Here is an 18803-nt window from a genome sequence, read left to right on the forward strand (position 1 = left end):
ACAGATATTTTCAAAATCGCCGCTTGTCAATGAACATTAAGGACTATAATAGGTTCCCAATATTGAAAGCATGCTGTAAAACTCTAGTTATGTGCTAGTAAGCAACCAGTAGGTAAGTAAAAACACATGTTTGTTGCGTTTATGCAAGTTGGTCAGTTTCAGCGAGTTCTGGTGTTGAAAGTAATGACGTAAAATTAACGAGGTGTTGATTCGAGTAAAAACAATTTCAATATACATACATACAAATGTATGTTATTAGATTATTACGAAGGACACAACGATTTTTCCGGATTGTTGGCAAATAATGACGTTATTTGTTAATGATTTGACGTGACGACTATAATTATATAATAAATCCACATGACTTCACGATGAAAATTTGACTAAATGATCGATATTTAATAAAACTATTCAACTAAAAATCGCACGCTACTTTTTATGAGATCCACGGCGAATACATTCAGTTACATATTTAGTTTCGAGACTTCGAGTATAAGACAAAAGTCTAATTTAATATACTTAGTTATATCTCTTTTGTTATGTCTTATAAAATCTCCTTATTCAATCAAAACTCTTTATAGAATATCAGTCATTTTGTTATGGGACTTTGAAGTTAGAATGATGAGTAGATCGAGTAACGTCAATTTTGAGAAATTTATAAAGTGAAATCTATAAAATGTCTAAATAAAGTATTAGTTTTAATGGAACTAAAACAATATTATATGATTTTGTTTATAATTTGAAAATATCTGGGAGACCGAGCATTGCGCGGAAAACATATAAAAACTCAAAAATGCGCGTTTTCCCAGAAAAAAGACCAAGCTAGATCGATTTTTCGCACCCGACAACCACCATGCAGCAACTTTCATCGAAATCATTAAAGCCGTTTCCATTCCGAGATCCCGAAAGATATAAATACATATATGTATATACAAGAATTGCTCGTTTATAGGCAAGTATGTATAAGATATAGATATGAAATATAAGTGCAATAATCATTAAAGGCGTGAACCGGTGGTATGAGTGCGAGGCGCCACCCGGAACGACGCGCGCGGAGAAAACGGCGGGAAACCGCAATAAGAGCGCGCCGCCGCGCCGCAGCCGCGAGAATCGTGTCAGTAGTGTGAAACGCTAATTGCGCGCTGCTAGTTACTCCTGCGCATCCGTCCGCGGCATTGACAAGCGGCAAATCATTAAACAACAAAAATGTCTCCAGATAAAGCCCCTCGTCAGTTTCCTATGCTATTGTTAAAAATAAATTATTATAAAATCTACAGGAAACCGATTCGGAGATCTCATTATGGGTTGCGATATGACGCTCCGTGCATGCCTCGCTGCATGGCGACTTGAGTCCAGCTCAAATGGCGAGCGTAGAGTTCTCTGGACCGATTGACGACACATAATCTACACAAACATATCAAGCACGATCACAAGCCTTAGACAGTAACTAAGGCAAATCACAAATATTGCGCACATCCAGTGAAGGTCCAATGGGAGAACACGCCGATTCGGTTGCACCTTCACTCTTTCCACTAACGTCCACACTAGATTCCTCCTTTTCACATATCACCGCACTGTTTACTTTTGGACCGTGGTCCGATATCGTACATTTGTTAACGGCACTTTCACTTTTATCAGCGAAGAACGAACGCTGATCAAGGTTTTTGGCCGGTGGCGAGGTCGAAAACAGTTTGATCTCTAGATCGCGCTGACCGTTCATAGAAGTCACAATCTCTGAAGTAATTTCCAAAGCTAGTGGGGAGCGTGGCTCAGGAGAGCTAGCCCTATTTGTAGGGGGAAAAAGCGAGTAGAGATTTGGAGCTGAAGATGTGTCACTGTTATATACTGCCCGCTGTTCGGGAATTCGTGAAGACGGGTCGCTCCAGCTACGTCTTAGAGTTGTGTCAGGGCCTCGCCTACCAAGAGAGCCTACCACCTTCATGGAATCTTCCAGTTTCGTAGGAGCAAAATCGCCACTGGAGTTTTCGTTCAGCAGATCTGCTATTGAATCCGCGTCCCATATTTGTCCCACGGGATCGCAGTACCGACATTGACACGACGTAACGGCGGACTCCGCAGGCGAAGCCGCCTCCGCCAGACCAAAGCGGCTAGCTTCTAACGCTTCGCCGAGCACTGACACACGATAAGTCTCCGGCACCGGTTCCGGGTATTCCAAAACTTTTACACCCGCTCTGTACGACATCGATAAATCACGACAGTAAGATTCATCATAAATATTTCGCGGAGTAGATGAAATGCCAGAAACTGTGCAATGATCGATTTCACCAAGTTCCAAGGCGGTAGGGGACAAATCATGTGGCAAAATGTTGTTGGGTTTCCGGTCTTTTTTACGGCGTTTCCTTGGTTTTATTATCCTTGGCAACATTGTTTCGGAGTTAGTGGAACCGGAACTTTCGTCGCTCGCGACACTGACCGCATCCGTGTTGTTGTTTCGTCCGCTTCGTGTGGAGCGAGGTTGCTGCTGTTGGTTACGAAGTCTATTTCCTTCGCTCCCCTCGCACCTTTCCCTGGCGACGTGATCAGTGTGTGCAAGGGGTCGATGGGTCCGTTGTTCAGGCACGCTCGTGAATTTTCGACGATCCTGGCGGTTTTGTATAATCAGCGGAGCGCCTTGGGCGTGCATAGCCAACTTGGAAACCGGTGTTTGTCGGGCGGGCGGAGCACGTCCTGCCATAGAAATGAGAGGAGCGCCCAGCCACGCGTTTGGATGCGGCACACCATAGGGCGGATAGTAGGGCGGCGGGAATCCGGGTGCGGTAGTTGCATATTGTGGGCGAGCGGGTTCGCGGCGCCCTAAGGCGGCGCGCTCGCCCGGACTCATCACGTATGAGCAGGAAGTTTAACCCATATTCACAGAAATAAGTTTCACTGTCACGGTAAAAGTTGTATGTGCGAAACGATGTCGTAATCGTAATGTAACATCGGAAGCGGCGCGGAGAATGGTCGCGTGCGTCCGCCGCGGCCGTCGGCAGGGAACTGGAGTGAATGAGTACGGGCTGGTCGCGAGTGCCGAGTGGGAGTGCCAGCGTGCCACGCGACTGACTATATCGCCCGTCTCGCCGATGCAGCGGAAAGCTTTGATGCCATAGCCGCTTTACTATTGAGCCCGCACTGTTTACTTTTCAACCGATGAGTAACAACAATTAACAATTAGAGCGCTGATTACTAAGTTAAACTGACCCGTACAGAAATGAAGAGAAAACACCTGAGATCGTTTCTTTATGTATGACATTATTAAAATAATTTTATTGTCTCCTTTAGGCAATTTAACTTACCACATTTCTAAGGATTCTCAGGAATGAATAACATTGCATATGCATAGGAAACTTACCTGAAACAAAAAAGTTAATTTATTAAATATTCTATTAAATATTTAATCATAAAATATCTACTAAACGGAACGGTATGTACCTGTAGTAAAATATGATTCATTATTATAGTACCATATTACTCACTTCGTATTATATATGAATCAAATTGTAACACAATAAACTCACAATGAGAAAAGGCATATTATAAATGACCTGATACCTGCGTGTTGAAATTTAAATACGGGGGTGTCGCGTTCAGTGCGTTTTTAACAAAGGCTAATGACAGAGGATAAAGATCTACCGATTTGACCCCCATGTATATTCGGGGAAAGTTAATGCGGCTTCATTCAAAATATCCAGTGAAGTTTGTAACTAAGGTTTGTATTATGTATTAAATAATCAGTAAAGTAATTTCGGCGTTTTGTTGTTAATGTATAAAGTTTCAAGCGATTGTATCATCGAAAGTTACCTAAGCACTAAGTACACTTAGTAATAAAATCTACGGGGAATAGTTCAATACCAGTAACGTAGATGATTTTTCAACCAGGAGGCTACCTACATTAATAGTACATTATTGCAGAGGCGAAGCGGAGTCCGACAAAGAAGACGAATCCACGAATTGCTATTCCTGCCGAGGCATATATAGTGCTTTTCTCCAAACATGCGAGGAAATAAGGTAAAATAATAATTATTTAAGCATCAAGCATCACTTAGATCGAACCTTCACATCAAAAATGTCAAATCAATTTCCCTCTAAAATATTTTTTTTTAAGTTAAGGGCACAAACTTATTCTGCCATTCAGTACCATTCAATATAATTGTGCAATATAGTTGGTCAAACCAATTTGTCAGTCAGTAAGAACCAGGAAAACTATACCCATCCTTTTCTTTTGGGTGCTAGTACTAGTGTAAGACAAAGATAGTATGATTCTCTCTGTCTATGTTTGAAATGAGAAAGTCCTTTGACAAACTATATCAACTTTATGTACACGGATGAGATCCTTAAAAAAATATAAAAATAATCTTTGATTTTATTAAGCAGTATTTGCACGATCATACACGAGCACAACGGTCTTGTAAGAACGAGACAAGTAATGTCGTTTATCTTACTATCTCACTCTATCCTATAGTTTGAAATGATAGCTGATCGGGTCGTGTAGACGCGGCTCGCGGCTATAATAATTGCCTGTTTGCGTTTTTTATTTTTAAAAATTAAAAAACACTACAGTAATAAGTTATTACTGTAGTGTTTTTTTCATTCCCGTCCGCTAGAACAGGACAGCGATAGTTTGATTTTTTTAAATTAGAGTTTGACAATAACGTAGAACTTCCCGTACTATTTTTGCTACAATAAGGTGAACATTTCCGAGCATATTGGAGAAAAGTAAATTAAACAGGATTTGATCATACGACTTACGTGTATCTATTACTGTTGACAAGTAATAGACCTATTACGAAAATACTGCTTAAGATAGAGTTCAACGACATTATTTTATGAGCCAATCATTCCGAGTGGGATACGTGGGTAGGTATGTCTAAAAGCACTTCACTGGACAGGCTATTTCCTCCAGTTCAATACCTATAAATGCATCTGACACATCTCAGAAAAAAGCGGCCAAGTGCGAGTCGGACTCGCCCATTAAGGGTTCCGTATTTAGGCGATTTATGACGTATTAAAAAAACTACTTGCTAGATCTCGTTCAAACCAATTTTCGGTGGAAGTTTACATGGTAATGTACATCATATATTTTTTTTAGTTTTATCATTCTCTTATTTTAGAAGTTACAGGGGGGGGACACACATTTTACCACTTTGGAAGTGTCTCTCGCGCAAACTATTCAGTTTAGAAAAAAATGATATTAGAAACCTCAATATCATTTTTGAAGACCTATCCATAGATACCCCACACGTATGGGTTTGATGAAAAAAAAAATTTTGAGTTTCAGTTCGAAGTATGGGGAACCCCAAAAATGTATTGTTTTTTTTCTATTTTTGTGTGAAAATCTTAATGCGGTTCACAGAATACATCTACTTACCAAGTTTCAACAGTATAGTTCTTATAGTTTCGGAGAAAAGTGGCTGTGACATACGGACGGACAGACAGACGGACAGACAGACGGACAGACAGACGGACAGACAGACAGACAGACAGACATGACGAATCTATAAGGGTTCCGTTTTTTGCCATTTGGCTACGGAACCCTAAAAACAAAAGCTATTCAAGCTGGAGTATTTGTTGCAATGTCATGACAGAAATAAAAGACGGTGGCCCTATCGATAGCAAATCTTGTGTTTAGTGTGAAAGCCCGTCGATACCAATCATGATTTCAAATAGAGATCAATTGTTTAGTTCTGATTCGATATCCAGATTAGCAACGCAACAGCAGCCACGCAGAGAAAGTGATCGGTGTGCTCACCCGATCCGTCGACCTTTGCTGAAGCGTCGCGTGTTTAGACCAAATTAATTTTCTAGCCACTCTCGCTCTGGGTTAGATGCGTTACGCGACGCAACTCGCTATTACGACGTATGATAGTTATTACGAGCACACGCTTGATTATTATCGTTTCGAGATAAGTGAAAGTTATTATGAGAGCTTATCCGGCGGACGCGTGTGCCATGGGTCAATATAACATAACATGAGCGAATGTTCTGACACTAGGCAATCTATTTTGAAACTTCTGTAATAATAATAATAGAGCCACAAATCTTGTTTAGTATCCTCTTATGTTGGACGTGGTCCAATAAAATGGAAATCAACCATGGGCGCTATAGACACCAAAAGTTAAGATATCGGGAAATTCATTTCAGTGTTTCTATTAAAGCAAATGGAAATCCATTTCAGAACTGAATAACCAGGTCAGGTTGAATTATATTGCGGCGTGCGTAACTTTTATTTCGCTCTCCCACTTCCAGTCACGACGCTTATTAACTTGACATTTTTCCACCCAGCACGTCACAGATTCACGCACCATGAATTAACTGTCATTGCCATCTACTTGTCAAATCTTACGAAAACGTTCACTTCGCGATTATCACCATTCACGCACACACTTTCCATTTTTCCTCCTTTCGATTTCAAGTTGAAAATAAACAACTTGAATGTAAAAGTGTCGCTTTTAAAGTTATTAACTTTTTATGATATTGAACCTTATCAATAATAGTACCGTTTAAATCGATTTGAAATCATAAGGTGAAGTGTTTGAGTCATATTATGAGGAGTTCATAATCATAATCTTAAAAAACTTAAATTTCAAGAAAAATCAATAGTAGTCATCATCATCAATATTTAGGAGCTATGCTCTTGTCGGTGAAGTAATCGCCACTCTTCTCTTTACTGCATGGGCCAGCTTTTTACTCCCTCGTATGACACGACAGAAATTCTAAGTATCTTTTATTTGGCTGAGATATGTGATAGTAGTAACTAAAGTAAATTTTATTCATCTGTTCTAATCCAAAAACAATGGTTTCCGGGATATAATACTCGAGACGCTAAAGAAAAAAAATATCTCACTATACATACTAATTTTCTGGAGATTATTTATGAAGACAGTTTTTAGGGTTCCGTAGCCAAATGGCAAAAAATGGAACCCTAAAATCATCATGGATTCGTCATGTCTGTCTGTCTGTCTGTCCGTCTGTCTATTCGTCCGTATGTCACAGCCACTTTTTTCCGAAACTATAAGAACTATACTGTTGAAACTTGGTAAGTAGATGTATTCTATGAACCGCATAAAGATTTTCATACAAAAATAGAAAAAAAAAAACAATAAATTTTCGGGTTCCCCATACTTAGAAATGAAACACAAAAAATTTTTTTTCATCAAACCCATACGTGTGGGGTATCTATGGACATAGAGAAATATAGTAAGACAAGAGTGCTCACTCCATACATCAGTTCAGACTATTAATTTCAGTGTCTACATCTAGCATCGAGTAGCGGAACTATCAGTACTGCTACTTACAATAGATGTAGCACCGACCGGAAAGTCTTATCTCAACAGCATAAGACTTTCTAGTCGGTGCTACATCTATTGTCAAGTAGCAGTACTGATAGTTCCGCTACTCGATGCTAGATGCTAATAGTCTTTTTGGTACTAAAAGTGATGTATGGAGTGAGCACTCTATGTATTTTTTTCTCTATGCTATGGATAGGTCTTCAAAAATGATATTGACGTTCCTAATATAATTTTTTTCTAAACTGAATAGTTTGCGCGAGAGACACTTCCAAAGTGGTAAAATGTGTCACCCCCCCCCCCCTGTAACTTCTAAAATAAGAGAATGATAAAACTAAAAAAAAATTATGATGTACATTACCATGCAAACTTCCACCGAAAATTGGTTTGAACGAGATCTAGTAAGTAGTTTTTTTTATACGTCATAAATCCCCTAAATACGGAACCCTTCATGGGCGAGTCCGACTCGCACTTGGCCGCTTTTTTAGTTTAGACAATATTAGGACCATTTGTATGTTTCATCTTTCAAAAAAAGCCTACAAGGAAAAACATTACAGAAACAGTCGAATAGGGATTATTATTTTTCGGAAATCATTTAGACGAGAGAAACTAGTAAACCAAGTCAGTCATAATCATAACATAACACACGTTGGAATCACGTAATACCAACATTTCTCAACAGGCGTCGATGTAGAGAGAGACGTCATCAACACGACCAGATTTCACTTCCACTTTTCGTGTTCGCCACATTCGTAATGAGTCTATTATACGGCAAATTAACCCGTTATTTAGTAAACTATAACACATTAACCCCCATTTTGGTAGAAATGGTGTGTACCTACAACAGCGCATTCGGAGTTACGTAAAGCCTTCGCTTAGGTAATGACGTACTAATACTGGAAGCATGTTAAAACTGGAAGACTCGCTCTGAAGATATTCCCTGCTTTTCGCATTTATTCTCTAAACCGAACGTACGCAATCGTTAATAGTGAATTTCGTCGTAAAACAGACATGCCTCTTTCCTAAATGGTGCCACCGTCATTGCGGTTTCTTAATGGTAGTTCGAACGTCGAACAATAAAGTTACACAAGCTATCTCGAACTACCAGTGGGTATGAGACTGGCAATGCCATTCAAAACAGGGCACTTACTGGCTTGCCATAGTTGAGTTAATATACGCCTAGTTTCTAACGCATACGTACTTGTTAATATTTAGGGCTATCAAAATAAGCTATTCTCCTAAAAATATAAACCTGGGTTAAAGTAGTAGATAGCCACTACTTTAACCCAGAACATAATAAACAAAAATAATATCAAACACTAAAGAGCAAAATTATTTGATATTAGTTTTATTATAATAATGTAGAACTTCTTATCTTACTTCTTCAAAACATATTGTACTAGCTGTTGCCCGCGACTTCGTACGCGTGGATTTGTATATTGGTGGTTATATATTCTACATTAGCTTAGAACATTATGCAGCAAAAGATAGCAGTAGGGACTATTAATCATTTGTTAATTATTATACACAACCTGGCTACGAAGTTTCAAGCCTCTAACTGAATAAAATTGTTCTCGATATAATCCCTCTCAACCCCCAGCATATTTTCAAGTCCACTATTTAATAAAACCTACTACCTAGCTCTAGTAGAGCGGCTCTACCAACTTTCAACCCCTTCTTAAACCTTTTAGGGGATGAATTTTTAAAAAAGCTGAAATTACTTTTCATTTATTCTAATAATATGCCTTTATACAACGATTCAAGTCCCGCACTCAAAATAATGTTTGATCTCCATACAAACTTTCAACACCTTCTTCACCACCTTGGGGGATGAATTTTCAAAAACGCTGAAATTACTTTTCTTGTATTTTTATAATATGCCCTTATACAAAGATTCAAGCCCCGCACTCAAAAAAATATTTGATGTGCATACAAACTTTCAACCCCTTTTTCACCATCATGGGGGATGAATTTTCAAAAACACTGAAATTACTTTTCTTGTATTCATATAATATGCCCTTGTACAAAGATTCAAGTCCCGCACTCAAAAAAATATTTGATGTGCATACAAACTTTCAACCCCTTTTTAACCCTGTTACGGGATGAATTTTACAAAACGCTGAAATTACTTTTCCTATCTTTTAATAGTAACCCCAAATACAAAGATTCAAGTCCCGCGTTCGAGTAAATGTTTGATATCCATACAAACTTTCAACCCCTTTTTCACCACCTTACGGGATGAATTTTCAAAAACGCTGAAATTTGTTTTCTTGTGTTTTAATAATATATCTTTTGACGAAGTTTCAAGTACCCAGCTTAAAATAAAATTTGAACCCCATACAAACTTTCAACCCCTTTTTAACCCTGTTCGGGGATGAATTTTACAAAACGCTGAAACTACTTGTATTGTCTTCTAATAATATCCCCAAATACAAAGATTCAAGTCCCGCGCTCGAAAAAATGTTTGATATCCATACAAACTTTCAACCCTTTTTTCACCACCTTGGGTGATGAATTTTCAAAAACGCTGAAATTAGTTTTTATGTATTTAAATTTAATACCTTTTTGCAAAGTTTCAAGGACCTAGCTTAAAATAAAATTTGCACCCCAGGACGAACTTTTTATCCCCTTTTTAACCCCCTTAGGGGTTCATTTTCCAAAAACGTTGCAATTACTTTATTTTGTAATCGGCTATTATGCCTTTCTAAGAAGTTTCAAAGCATTTGTAATGGATTCTAACTTTCAACCCCTTTTTAACCCTGTTAGGGGATGAATTTTCAAAAACGCTGAAATTACTTTTACTGTCTTATAATAACATACCCATATACAAAGTTTCACGTCCCACACTCACAAAAATATTTGTTCTCAATACAAACTTTCAACCCCTTTTTCACCACCTTGGGGGATGAATTTTCGAAAACGCAGAAATTAGTTTTCTTGTTTTTTAATATAGTACATTTTTACAAAGTTTCAAATTCCTCGCTTAAAATAAAACTTGCACCCCATACAACCTTTCATCCCCTTTTTAACCCCCTTAGGAGTTGAATTTTTCAAAATCGCTTCTTATCTCTTGTACACTTTATAAATTCAACCTAGTGTGTAAATTTCAACTTTCTAGCTTTTGTAGTTTCGGCTCTGCGTTGATGAATCAGTCAGTCAGTCAGTCAGTCAGTCAGTCAGGACACTTGCGTTTATATATATAGATTAAAAAATAGTTGGTTTTATTTTCATATTCTCAATCTTTAAGACATAGTATAAAAGGTAAAATTACCTAACTGTAGGCAACATTTTTGAATAAAATCTTGGTAGAATTCAACAGATTTGGGTAATTATTGCGCAAATTTTATGAAATTGTTTCGTAGAAATCTGTTATTACGAAATCAGTAAGATAAAAATATTGAAATGACGCCGTTTCCTTCTTCAAGGTGAAAAACAATAGCTACTAACAAATCTTCGTGCCGTTTTTCTTATTGTTATGAGGTACTTTTACTAGGAGACGAGCACAACAAGTTTTGTGAATAGGGCTGCTTAGTAATCGTATGCGCAAGCAGATTTACAGGTTAATGCGTTTTTGATTAGCAGCATTTAACTGCACTTTCACTAAACGTCGCCACGTGCACCTAACTCATTGTTCTTACTGCAACTAACCATTTAGGTTATAACTACCAGAGTTTCTACTTGGCGCAGAGTTTATATAAGACTTAAGTAGTGAAAGCAAAATTCATTTGTATTTTAGTGACTATCAACGAAGAAACTGTAACTCGATTCTAAGTAACGCCTTTAGCACCAGTTTACGACGTAATAAACAACGAAGTGTCGAAGGACCGTGAGCCCCTAATATTTAAAGTTGTCAATTCGATTTGTGATCATTTATATTCCATTCCGTCATATAACCAAAAGCTATAACCGTGCAGAAGCAATATCTCCCCAGGCTTTATGTCTTTTCCCTTTATTCCTTGAATACATTGATCATTGATATGGGACTCAAACAAAATTGATGTATAAGAATTAATCAAGTTCTGTCACGCGTTAGCTAAAACGTAGCGCTAACGGCCATAGCTTAGCAGTGAATCGAGACGAAAGACTAAATTTATATCTAATTGTATATCGAAATTGTGATAAGCAATTGCGCTATTTACCTTATAATTTGACATGTCTCACGTCAAATTATAAGGTAACTAGCTCACCCCCGCTGAGCTCTGGTGATAAGTATAACTATATTGTTTTATCAAAACAGTAAGTACGTACATTGCTGTCAAGGTCGGAATACTTCACGAGCAAGCACCCCAGTTCCCACCGATGCATTAATGTGTATCTTCTATAAAAAAACTGCAGAGAATAAAACAATTGTTCGCAATGAAATTGTTGTTATATCAATTCTCGGCACCAACGATTTCACTTTTACAATAAGTATTTATAAGGAGAAATCGATGAAGGTAGGTTTTAGTTCCTAGGGTGGTACTAGGACTTCCAAATACCGGACTTCTCACAATATCGGTATTAATACCGAAACTGTCTTCATCAATACCGGGATCCCGGGATCCCGGTATTGGATATGAATCGCTTAAAAATATATAGTTTTATTAAAAAGGGGAATTAGAAAGGCTCACTGGAATACCAGATATGTTCTAAAAGCTATTACAACAATAAACAATCAATGCCGCCATCTGCAATAAATTTATTTCACACTCCAGGTTGGCAATAATTTTATCCAATTTGTTGACTTCACCCCACCAGTCACATTTGTAGTCCAACTTAACCAACCAGACAACATTTTCTCAAAATCCGTCATAATTGGTTTACCATTATTACAGTTATCCTTGCTCTTTAGTTTTATTTTTTGATAAAATTATGAGAACTAATTAAGTTAATGTTAATGTCACCATCATATCATCACCACCATCATCATATTCATCACTCACATAACTTCAGGATTCATCCACCACCAACCACCAAATATTTATCTGACGCATACTTAGGCAACGATCTTGTTTCATGAATAAAATGAGGGCTAGAGACCAGTTAGAGTTAGACGTTAGACCAAGTAAAGTCTGCAACGATTTTGATAGCATACGCAGTACGCAGTGCAAGTGTTATTTGTACGTCATAATCTCATAGAAGTTTGACGTTTAAAATAACACTTGTACTGCGCGTGCTATCAAAATCGTTGCAGACTTTTCTTGTTCTAACTCTAGACTAGATGCGTCTGACGTTTAGTAAGCTTTTTGATACAGCCGAATATAATGGATTTAAAGGGTTTATACTGCGCATTTCCCTCGTTTCTTAAAATACCGGGATCCCGGTATTGCCTTAAAAAATACCGGTATTGAAAAATGCGTTTAAAAAGACGGGATCCCGGTATTGGAAGCCCTAGGTGGTACGTTTTTCTGAATTATCAAGTTTTAGCGAATTGAAAAAATAAACCTTTATGGTTCCTAAAATACTAATTTCATGCATAAGGAATTTGGACGACCTAAGAAAACGCCGTTCACCGAGATATTGTGACATAAATGACAATTATTTCCCCAGGGCTAATAATATACCAACGTTACCAACACACGCCTATTGGCCATCGTCATACTAAGCTATAAAACGACTGACTAACTAGGCATAATAGATTTTCATACGCTAAACGCTAACGTTAGACCGAAAGCTTTATATATAGAGCTCGTTTAAAAGCAAGGATTAGGTAATAGCAAACTAAATCACCTTTAAGCCACATCGCATATCTTGATTCGTAAGACGCTTTTACTGGAGTCGCTACTGTCTGTGAGCAACAACAAGTAGGTATTTTATTACGTTGCTTAGGTAGGTAACTACCAGTGGCGGCACGTCCATAAAAGCCGATTCCCACCGGCTTGCCTGTTTTTGGACGTTTGGGCAGAGTTGTAAAGGAAATATGTAAGCCAAATTAGCCCCGGCTTGCCTATGGATATGTTTGACGCGCGCCACTGGTAACTACTCGTATATAATTTTCATATGGAGTGATCCATTTTCATTTCTCATGCTCTACAATACTTAAATTTATCAAAATTATGTAACTTGTTTTACGGATGCCATAACTGTCATTAAGATTGAGCAAAAGATGTCTAGCCTGGATATTAGCTATCAATTGGGCCAAGACAAATGGCAGTAGGTAATAACGAACAAAGGAGGGGGTTCCAATAGTACTCGTACTCTGGGGAAAAGGGTTGGTCTGTGGAGGAAAATAACAGCCGACCTCAGGCGCTACTGCTCTCGAACAGTTTTTTTTATACCACATAGGTGGCAAACAAGCATACGGGCCGCCTGATGGTAAGCAGTCACCGTAGCCTATGGACGCCTGCAACTCCAGAGGTTGCCGACCTTTTTTTAAAAACCTGTACACTCCTTTTTTGAAGAACCCCATACCGTAGACCCTCGGGAAAACCTCGAAAGGGAGCTCATTCCACAGCCGGAGCGTCCGCGGGAGGAAATTCCTCTTAAACCGCACAGTACGCGACCATTTAGGTTCTAGGGTGTGTGGATGAACACCCTGCCGATGGCGAGCGGTGCGGTGATAGAAAGCTGCCGTTGGCATCATGTCAAACAATTCTTCAGAGCACAGCCCATTGTACAAGCGGTAGAACACACATAAGGAGGCAAGGTCTCTCCTCAGACTTAAAGGTTCAATACCGCTTGTGAGTTTGGGATCATCGACGATTCGTACAGCGCGCCTTTGGATTGAGTCGAAGGGTCCAAGCTGGCATCCAGGTGCTCCTGCCCAAAGGTGACAGCAGTACTCCATATGGGGTCTGACTTGCGATTTATAAAGCAGCAGTCTTTGCCCCGGAGTAAAGTATCGCCTCGCTTTAGTTAAGCCTATTATTTATTTATTTGACACGTAATTGCACGTTCTTTCTACCAAGGTCTAACCACTACATCACATTGTTTCATCTGTTATTCACAAATATTTGTAAGAAATGTTAGTTACATATTAACCTTGTTATCGGTGTGAAAACCGATAGCATAGAAATACCATGAATTAACTCCAAAAGTTTGAGAAACACATCACTAATCGATAACGATGACAGCATGCTCTGAGTCGCTGAGGTCACAAGATGGGGAAGAAATGAAAAAACATCTCTAATTATAACACATTTTGCTGATTGATTGATGATTTCAATTACATAAATGACCATTTTACAAATAAAAGTTTTTTTACACAACTTTGGGAACAAATCAAATTATTCTATTACATATTTTGATTTGTGTTTTTTAAAGTAGTCACATTACCTACTATATATAAATTATAAACTGAAATAGATATCATATATGTATTAAAGAAAAAGTGACGAAGCCCTCCAGTGGTGAAGGCCGGATTTCAGTTTATAAAAGTTTTTGAAGTGAAAACTTCTTTAGCGGCGCTGGGCACTTTTTGAGGTGGGGAAAAAATGATAAACTCGAGACAGCGTAAGGCGATCACGTGACCGTAAGGTTTAGATGGCCACTCATTTAGATGGCATTTAAATCAATAAAAAAAACTCAATGACATAATTCAATAAAGCTACATCTTGATGAAATCGCAAATAAAAGTGAACTCTAGTACTGGTGAATAAAACTCAAAATATCAGAATGACCAAATATTTAGATGCGAGGTCTGCAAGGTAACTTTACAATTTCTATTCGAAATTTAAACAATTAACGCTACAAATTTGAATTTCGAATTTTAAACAAGCTCACTGACCAGCAATTTCGGAACTAAAGTTTTTCAATAGAAAGGAGGATGGGTCAATTATACATAGTGCTGCAGACATTTTGGACTAGTCATTGAGTTTTTACTTCTGTCCGCACTCCCGTTGTTTTTTTTTCCTAACAATCGAATTAAAAACAAGACAAACGAAGTGAACAACGAAACGTCTTCTGAATAATCTCAAACATTCCAGCACATAAAGTGCAATAAAAGCCAACTATAATAAAGACGCAAAATTCGACCTTTCGCCCTCCGGAATGGTCGATTGAACGGAGAACAAACCGTAAGGGCTGCGATTTTCGTGGCAAGGGTACATCAGTGACCTCCAGACTGCGCCCCGTCTAGCAACAAGGGCGTCACTGTGCCCTTGCACTTCACCTAACGTCCGCCCTTCGTCGCAAGGGGCACTGATATTCTGGCGTGCCATTGTAAACGCTTACCGACATAGAGTGAGTACATAGGCTCGGGGAAACTAGTCTAGGTAATATTTGCTACTTGTTAAGGATGTCCAGATAACTTCACATTATATTTATTACCTGCGAACTTACTTATCCGCACAATAGGGTGTTTTCTTTTATTTCCAGCACTTCTATACACGTTTAAGTCGAGTGTAAATCACCAAGTGTAAATATGACCTTAGCCGTAGTAACCACACGTATCGTAAATCTTATTTCATGTTCGTTCAAATCATTCCGGATGCATTGATGTGTGCAATTAAAATTTCGTTAGATTTAATGTAATACTGATGATTTCAATCGAAATGTTGTAATATCATTTGTTAAATTGAGCACCAGAAATCCACTCTACAAAACGCAAAACGTACCTACATGTAAACTTATGACGTATAAGTATGTTATTGTCATACATTTTACAGCATACCTGTTTACGGTGCCACACAATCGCTCGCGTTTGATAAGGGCTGGAATAACACCAGAGGGTCCAGATATATTGGGAGATAGCGGGGAACATTATCGTTCTGCTGTCTACGTTATAATAAATACAATACCGTATCGAGGATGTAAGTATAATACATAATGCAACTAACTACGTAAGCACTGTCAAACATTTGTTATTTATGAAGCTTTTACTTGATCGTCGATTTATTTTTATTCAGAATGAAACTGTACATACATAAGCGCTGGTGGCATAGCGGTAAGAGCGTGCGACTTGCAATCCGGAGGTCGCGGGTTCGAACCCCGGCTCGTACCAATAAGTTATTCGGAACTTATGTACGGAATATCATTTGATATTTACCAGTCGCTTTTCGGTGAAGGAAAACATCGTGAGGAAACCGGACTAATCCCAATACGGGCCTAGTTTACCCTCTGGGTTGGAAGGTCAGATGGCAGTCGCTTTCGTAAAAACTAGTGCCCACGCCAATTACTGGGATTAGTTGCCAAGCGGACCCCAGGCTCCCATGAGCCGTGACAAAATGCCGGGACAACGCGATGAAGATGATGAAGAATGAAAGTGTACATTAAATATCACAAGTGACGGAATTTGGAAAAAATGATTCGCAAAAATATACATACCTACTTTAATACCAATACAAAATAAGGATACAAATGCGGTGTTCTCTTAAACTCCATCAGGCGGAGAGGGCTACAGGAGATCGAGACTGATGGAGACAAATTACATAAGCTGCACAACCAAGTGGTCACGATCCTCAGGAATGAGGGCCCGACAAAAAGTTCTCATAAAATAGGTACATGCTTAACTTACTCTATGTTACTGTAAATACCACTTAATTGTAATTGTAGTGTAGCGTAATTAAAGAAATTACAAGAGAGGAAATACAAACAATTCCAAGGGAAATGGTCAATTAAAGTCTATATTACATAATGTGATTAAATAATTAAAAATTTAACTAACGAAAGGAAGGCCTTGCCCAGCGGGGGGACACTCTTATAGGATAGTAAAAAAAAGTGCAATTATATTAATCGTCATTGTCATCAGCGCCCAAGTCATTAAATTTGCTGCACAATAAAAAAGTTTCATGTCGAATGCCGCTTTCCCTTGTTATGGTCGTTTACGTGACATGTTTACTAGTCGCATCTCGTTACGACTGATCGTTAACGAGTCGTAAAGTTTCACCGAAAATTGTTTAGCATATCGTCTTGATGAGATTAGAGACAAGGAAATGATGAACTGTCAATAATTTATACAGTGCCAATAAGCGCCACTTAACGAGCTCTCTGGCGTACGCTTTGACCTCCGCTTAACACGGTAAAGCCATTGAGCAAGCCATTTGAGAATTAAAGTAGCTTTAAGGTGTTAAAGAGAGGTCAAAGCGAACTTAACTCAACGCTTGACCTGTGGTTTCATTCATGTGACATAAACATAATCTAAAAAGATGTTGTTTTGTATGGAGACCAGTCTTTCTTATTTATTGGTCTCTGATTAGAAGTAAACGAGCTAGAGACATTGACACAGAGGTACTTTGAAAATAATTACGTTTCACGCATATTAACAAGTCGGTGTCTAATGAATTCTTTGAGGTCGGCGAGTTCACATTTAGTATAATCCTATAAAACGACATACAGGCTTTATTATGGGGCCTTAGACATGTAAATCGTCCATCGATTTAGATAATGTTTATGCGTTTTATATTTGCATAGTCTATTTTGTGCTAAGTTGACTAATTTAAAATAAAGGACTGTATTCAAACATATACTAATTCGTTAAATGCAACCACCTTAGTGTCAGTTTATGCAACCGTCCATTCCGTCCAATTGTAAGCCGACCACCGAAAGCAACTGCATTTACGCAACGAATATCGAATCAAAATCATTGACCAATTAAGACATGGAAACGGATACTTTAACCAAAACTTGATACCCACTTTCGAAAATAAAAAAGTAGCGGCAACCTTCCCAAAAGCCGTATCGTTTTACAGCCACTAAGCAAATTACTCAATGGTCTGAGTGGGCTGTATTTCGCAATAAACTCCAATAAGATCTTTACCGCACCATTTTTTTTCCGTAAGGGTCAATGGACCATTTCCTTGACATTTCATTTATATTTTCTAATATCTGGCCACTGTGTTTTGCTCGGCAATGACTTATCTTTAAACATTACGATTTACTTTGCAATGCACGTTACATTGTGGTCTATGCTTCCTTTGGGAAAACCTACAGGATTTTCAAACAATCCTATTCAACATGTCGCGCGAGTGACTTAAAACAAGTGAGTCTAAACCGTAAAATTATTCAATGTTAGTATGTCTCACAACAGTTTAAATTCGATTAATCCTATTTAAATACGAAATATCACATCACATTGTATAGCCATAAATTCTGACACAAAGTTAATTGTCCATAGAGACTATTAATGATTTTAATGTTATTTAATTAAGGTTTATATATTTAATAAAGGGACTAATAACAAATAAAAAATGTCTTTTGACTAAATATTACATGTTTTCATTCATCGCCTCGCCTTTATTTTTTTTGTGGATAGCAGATAGGTATACGAGTATTTAACAAAGTGCTCCAAGACTGTCATCCTGTGTATTTTATGGTTTCGTGAGAAGATAAAAAAGTCACTGAGCTCAATTTTTGCGAAAAAGTGATCTATTTTAGTGCAAACACGTGCACGAGTATACCGACGACGACGACGTAATACCGTATGTGATGCTTAAGTTAAATATTTTGTTAAAACTCATACCTAGAAGTCGAAACCTGAATATGTTTACTGAGCAAGTTTATTGAGGCAACGTTCTGACAAAATTTGACTATCTGGATAAAAAATGCTGTGTATCTTAAAGAATAAGGCATGCTCTACGCCCCACATAAAAATTAGTTTGT

The 18803-nt window shown here is 38.1% G+C and overlaps 2 protein-coding genes across 3 annotated transcripts in view; both read right to left on the reverse strand.

Moving 5' to 3' along the window:
- The window catches only part of LOC134659596 (CCR4-NOT transcription complex subunit 6), a 184177-nt gene that overhangs the window by 143084 nt on the left and 22290 nt on the right, over positions 1 to 18803 (reverse strand). The window lies entirely within an intron of this gene.
- LOC134659372 (uncharacterized) lies at positions 976 to 3033 on the reverse strand. The gene has a single exon (XM_063515043.1). The coding sequence runs from the start codon at positions 2840 to 2842 to the stop codon at positions 1448 to 1450; it is 1395 nt and encodes a 464-aa protein (XP_063371113.1). The 5' UTR covers positions 2843 to 3033; the 3' UTR covers positions 976 to 1447.

This window comes from Cydia amplana, chromosome 2, assembly GCF_948474715.1.
Source record: "Cydia amplana chromosome 2, ilCydAmpl1.1, whole genome shotgun sequence".
NCBI classification, from domain to species: Eukaryota; Metazoa; Arthropoda; class Insecta; order Lepidoptera; family Tortricidae; genus Cydia; species Cydia amplana.